This window comes from Ciona intestinalis, unplaced genomic scaffold (assembly GCF_000224145.3).
Source record: "Ciona intestinalis unplaced genomic scaffold, KH HT000186.2, whole genome shotgun sequence".
Lineage (NCBI taxonomy): Eukaryota > Metazoa > Chordata > Ascidiacea > Phlebobranchia > Cionidae > Ciona > Ciona intestinalis.
In genome coordinates this window covers 18355-24383 of record NW_004190508.2, presented here as the reverse complement: position 1 = coordinate 24383, position 6029 = coordinate 18355, and the positions used below count along the sequence as shown (strand labels likewise).

The 6029-nt window shown below is 35.0% G+C and overlaps 1 protein-coding gene across 1 annotated transcript; it reads left to right on the top strand.

Moving 5' to 3' along the window:
- The first annotated feature begins 2009 nt into the window (after positions 1-2009).
- LOC100179329 (pyridoxal phosphate homeostasis protein-like) lies at positions 2010-4875 on the top strand. Its single transcript, XM_002124847.4, has 5 exons — positions 2010-2181; positions 2725-2868; positions 3245-3446; positions 4055-4296; positions 4744-4875. Exons 1-5 carry the CDS (start codon positions 2083-2085, stop codon positions 4822-4824), a joined length of 768 nt encoding a protein of 255 aa, XP_002124883.2. The 5' UTR covers positions 2010-2082; the 3' UTR covers positions 4825-4875.
- Positions 4876-6029: the final 1154 nt, after the last annotated feature.

Genomic DNA, 6029 nt, shown 5'->3' with positions numbered 1-6029 from the left:
CATTCCACACGTAACAAACGAAGCAATCGTTGTGAATTTATTCTCGTGAAAAATGACGTAATGAAACTCTGGTTCTCGTGCGGCGCCATCAAACAATGTTTTTTGGGCTTCTGTCCAAGCTCGACCGGGACGATACTTTGTAATATCATATTACAATTTATGTTGGTTCCAATTTACTGATAGCGTCGCTCCTCGCTCTTATATTTGCACCAATTAAAATTCACATAATCGCGATTTACCTGCATTAAACTAATCATCAGAAACAAAAATTATACACAAACTACAGATCGTATAGAAGCAAATAAAACACGATTGTTTTCCAACAATCTCGTTTGTGATGTAACGATCGTAAAGGTTTATTCTGACGTAAATAATCGTTACATTATCCAAGATGAACATGCGTAGAAACTTGCTAGTTGTGCCACTGGCTGTAACAGTTATAAATATTTTTTTAATTAAATATTTTTTGTATGAATTTTACATTTTGCAATAGTAGGAATTATGAAAAGCTAGACGTGTCTTTAACCGCAAACCACGTGTTCTGTATTATTTTGATTAGCGGCGCTTTTCGGCTGAATAGGAACGCATTCTCGTACGCCTTTCTCCTTGATGACGTCATAGGTGCTCGGGCTCGTGCCGAGCTTTTCGTTGAAGCTCGGCGCTCGGCGAACCCGAGCTTTTTCAACTTCAGCACATCCCTATAATATACCACTATTGTGACGTAACAGGCCGCGATTGTGACGTAATAAATCATTAACCTTACGCAAATCATACGAATTACGGTGACGAAGCACGTTTTCACGCATTTTTAAAGTTAATTTTCGACAAAAACGCCTGACTTTTTTGAAAAAAAATTTAGACAGCAGGTATCAATGAGGGCTATAGAACATTTTGAAACCAAAATTTCAGGTGGCCACCAGCTAAAGGATTACCGTAAAAGACCTTACCTGAAGACAAGCCCATAAGTTTGGCCCTTCCCCTCCACATATTTGGCATATGCTCTAAAAAATAAGGTGCACATAGTTAATACATGGTAAGCTCATTATGATAAAATACATTTGGCATATTTGGTATATATTTTATATATATATTTTTATTAGAAAATTTTATTTTTGGTCAAAAAAATTGCTCACAACTTTTTAGAAAATTATTATTAAATTGTTTTTTTTTTAATATTTACTTTGACATTTTGTATTTTTACACAGCTTACAAAAAGCTATATATATATATATTTATAAAATTTTTGACAGTATAGACTATTAATAACCTAAGAACTTAATTTTTTTTTCGAAAATATGCAGATTTTAACAAAAACTGGTAATAAAAATTGTTTTAAAAACATTACTAAATATTGTTTCCAATATATCCTATGTATACGCATCATTTAAGCGTAAAAATCTATAAAAATTACACATGCTACTTTTTTTATGTACTTTCTGATTTTTACCTCCGATTTTTCAAGTAAAAACTGATCCGTTTTACGAAGCGCTTCCGAAAGATGCGGACAGTTATTTGGTGCCATTGTACCACCACAAGCTCTGTCGTATCCCAGCTAGAACATTACTTAAAAAAAGCAATTCCCTTTTAAGATAAACAAACAAAAATTTAGAAGTATTTTGCAAACTTACAAAATCTAAAAGCGAAAACCTTTTCTCGAACCTTCACGAAACGCTATTGGTCATCGAAATTGCATGTCATTTTAACTATTTCGAAATTATTTTACTAAATTTAGCCATTTTAACTTAACTTTAAATACAAAATGTCATATTTTATACCTCCAAAAAAATTTAAATCCGTTTAGTCCACGGATATAGTGTTTGAAATAAACGGCGCGAAATTTTATAGGCAACACTGCTCTTTATATTCATTCATGCGTGCATTTCGATTTGTTATTGTTTTGGTTTTACATTTCCGTATTTCCATATATAATTTACCTTTTTCGTGAAAATTTATACATAAACATACATTTTCTCTATATTTCTGTACATATATGGCTGTTTTACAGTCTTTCTTACAGTTTTTACATTAAGTTTTGAGCAAATTCAGGTCCACAATCATGCAATAAATAGTATTTTGCAAATTATGAAATATAAAATCATGCCACAAGTTTTTCCAGATATTGCCGCAAATTTAGCAGGAATTCGAACGGGTATTGACAGTGCAGTACAGAAAAGACCCCAGGCAAGCTATTTTGTTCCAAATAGGCCTTTTATGACAATGATAGTATTAGTAGCCCCTTTTAAGTGCGGTCACTTTCATATGATATCTCATATACTGTTGCAAAACTTACTGTTTTAAAACACTGTCATAGCCTCAAATGTACATGAAAAGAATAACAAAAACGTAATACTCGCTAAAAATTGTTACAATGTACTTTAATGCACCTAAACGTGAAAAAGTTTTAAATTTTTAAAACAGTATACAGCACAATGACTAGTACCTACCTTTAACCCAGAGGTTATGGGTTCAAGGCCTATCGCTGCCACCATTGTGGGCGTATGTGTACTAAGGCAAGACCTTTAACAGCAATTGCTCCAACCCAGTGGTCACTAATGGGTTGTCTAAATTGTCAGCCATACAAAATAGTCATCACCGACAAAGTTACATTCATGGTAACTTGTAAGCAAGCACGAGGTGTATGAAACCAAACACCTGTGTTATAATGACTATCTTTTTCCCACCAACGCAAGTTCCATTCATTCATCAATAAACTTTCTTTTGCAGACAGTTCCTACAGTGCAACCAATACTTGTAGCAGTCAGTAAGACCAAACCACTCAGTTTAATCAAGCAAGCATATGATGCGGGCCAGCGTCATTTTGGCGAGAATTACCTAAAAGAATTGGTTGTGAAATCCAACAGCCCTGACGTAAGTATGTATGTATGTAACTTCCTAATTTATCCTCGCATGGCTGGAAAACGACAGTCGTTAAACGCAGGTGTTCTGTTTCGACACCTCGTGCAAGCTTACGAGTTACCAAGTATGTTACTTATTACTTAACAAGTATGTTACTTATTTTTTTGGTGTTGGGATTTTTTTTCGGTTTACTTTATGTGTGGCTGATAATTTGGACAACCTATTACTGACCACTGGGTTGGAGCAGTTGTCGTTAAGTGTTTTGCCTAAAAGACATACGCCTACAATGGTAGCAGCGTCGAGCCTTGAGCCTATAACTTATCAAGTTAAAGGCGGGCACGCAAAAAACTGCAGCGGCAAATATATATATTTACAAATTTTAATCCAGATGGCTGAGCTCTGCCCTGACATCAAGTGGCATTACATTGGAACCTTCCAGAAGAAAATGGCAAGCGTGCTCATGCGCGTGTCGAACCTGCATATGCTTGAGACACTGAATGGCGCCAAAGAGGCAGACGCAGTAAACAGCAGGTGGAAATCTACTGAACCGTTACAAGTTCTTGTGCAAGTTAACACCAGTGGAGAAGAAAGTAAGAAAAAAGTTTTTTGTTCTACAGCTCTATTTTTTATGATGTAACTTACTTTATCTTCGAGTGAAAACAACAGTCATTATGTATGTCTGATAATTTGAACAACCCATTAGTGACCACTGGGTTGGAGCAATTGCCGTTAAGTGTCTCGCTGAAGGACACATACACCCACAATGGTAGCAACAACAGGCCTTGGACTCATTACTTCTGGGTTACAGGCAGGCGCGCTAACCACTTTGTCAAATCGACCGAATTTGGATTTAAGCTTTCAGGCTGCTACCATTGTGGGCATATGTGTCCTTGTGCAAGACATTTAACGGCAATTGCTCCAGCCCAGTGGTCACTAATAGGTTGACTAAATTGTCAGTCACAGATTGTAAAAATATCACCCACAAAGTTACATGCGTGGTAACTTGTAAGTGTCGCAAAATGTAAAAAATATTAAACTTGTTTCTATAACGAATGTTGTTGCCCAGACCATAAATTAATATTTATCTAAAAGGAATCATAAATAAAATGCAAATATTAGTTTTAAAATTTCAATTCCGTTTTGACTACACCAAATTGAGTGACATAAAAACAAATAAAAAAATTAACTTATTCTTTAGGTAAAAGCGGAGTAACTGCTTCAGAGTGTACGGAACTGGCGGGTCACATACACAGAAACTGCTCTAACCTAAAACTAGCCGGCCTTATGACCATTGGCTCTTTTGGATATGACTGTACTCAAGGCCCCAACCCAGATTTTACCAAGCTGGCAGAGTGCAGAAAAACAGTGTGTAAAGAATTAGGTATTCCTGAAAAAGATTTGCAGCTAAGTATGGGCATGTCTCATGACTACACACATGCGGTAAGTCAATTTTAATATATTTGACACTTTTTAAATTTTCTAAATAAAATTTTCTAAAAACAAATTTGTCCCAAAATTGGTACACTATTTTGAGCACCTAAGCTAAAGGATTCTTAATTAAACACTCAATGCTGCTATTTTTGTGGGCTTATGTGTCCTTGGGCAAGACACTTAACGGCAATCGCTCCAGGCTGAAGCCTCCAGCCCAGTGGTCACTAATGGGTTGTTGTAATTATCAGCCATGCAGTAAAAACTCACACACAAAGTTACATATGTGGTAACTTGAACCGGGCATGGGGTGTATGAAACAGAACACCCTCGTTCTAACAAATGTCGTTTTTCGGTAAGTCGTAAACTAGCATGAGGTGTAAACCTGTGTGATACGACTGTCGTTCAAGCCAGGCGAGCATAAAGTAAGTTACATTCATTTATTCTTTCATGTTACAGATTGAAATGGGCAGTACTATGGTCAGAGTCGGTACCGCAATTTTTGGGGCAAGAGATTACAACAAAACTGAAGAACAATAACTCTTGTGTGCTTGCTTATTTATTTTAGTTGAATACACAAAGAAAAACTAATTTTTGTTGAAATTTTTGACCTTTAAAAGCAAAAGCAATTACCTTTTCATGTAATGCCTAAACAAGTCAGTTATTTCATGTAATGCCTAAACAAGTCAGTTATTTCATGTAATGCCTAAACAAGTCAGTTATTTCATGTAATGCCTAAACAAGTCAGTTATTTCATGTAATGCCTAAACAAGTCAGTTATTTCAAGTAATGCCTAAACAAGTCAGTTATTTCATGTAATGCCTAAACAAGTCAGTTATTTCATGTAATACCTAAACAAGTCAGTTATTTCATGTAATGCCTAAACAAGTCAGTTATTTCATGTAATGCCTAAACAAGTCAGTTATTTCATGTAATGTCTAAACAAGTCAGTTATTTCATGTAATGCCTAAACAAGTCAGTTATTTCATGTAATGTCCTTAAACAAGTCAATTATTTCATGTAATGCCTAAACAAGTCAGTTATTTCATGTAATGTCTAAACAAGTCAGTTATTTCATGTAATGTCTGAACAAGTCAGTTATTTCATGTAATGCCTAAACAAGTCAGTTATTCCATGTAATGCCTAAACAAGTCAGTTATTTCATGTAATGCCTAAACAAGTCAGTTATTCCATGTAATGCCTAAACAAGTCAGTTATTCCATGTAATGACTAAACAAATAATAAGGATTCACATTTATTTAAGCTAAGCGTTATAATTGCTATAATATAATGGTAAAATATACAATGCGTTTCATTTGAATTTAAAAAATAAGCTACATTTTAGTCATTAATTGCACTGTGCGTTTAGGCACAAGAATAATTATGTAAACCTATTATAAAGAAAAAATATAGGCCCAATTCCAGTCCTTATTCCACGATATCCATTTTAATATATTGTAATGGCAAAAAAAGCTACATTTCAGTCTGGATTGCACTGTGCGTTTAGCCGCAAGAATAATATTCAAGTTTTATACATTTAAGTACAAGAATATCCGTTCAAATCATGACTCCACCTGTCTTGCCCTAAACAAGTTATTGTTGTAGGGCTACCACTTAGCGTTTGAAACTCCGGACATTGAACTTCAACAGTTGCCCCTACTGCATGTTCAATACCTGCTGGTACAATGATACCGTTTGGCGGTACAAAAATTGTACACCTTGAACTAAGAAAAAAACAGATAATT

Bases quoted from the DNA above. Each gene is read 5' to 3' on its own strand.
- LOC100179329 (XM_002124847.4), top strand. From the start codon at position 2,083: ATGAAATATAAAATCATGCCACAAGTTTTTCCAGATATTGCCGCAAAT. The intron at 2,869-3,244 runs GTAAGTATGTAT...ATTTTAATCCAG, and splicing joins TGAAATCCAACAGCCCTGAC to ATGGCTGAGCTCTGCCCTGA. The intron at 4,297-4,743 runs GTAAGTCAATTT...TTCATGTTACAG, and splicing joins CTCATGACTACACACATGCG to ATTGAAATGGGCAGTACTAT.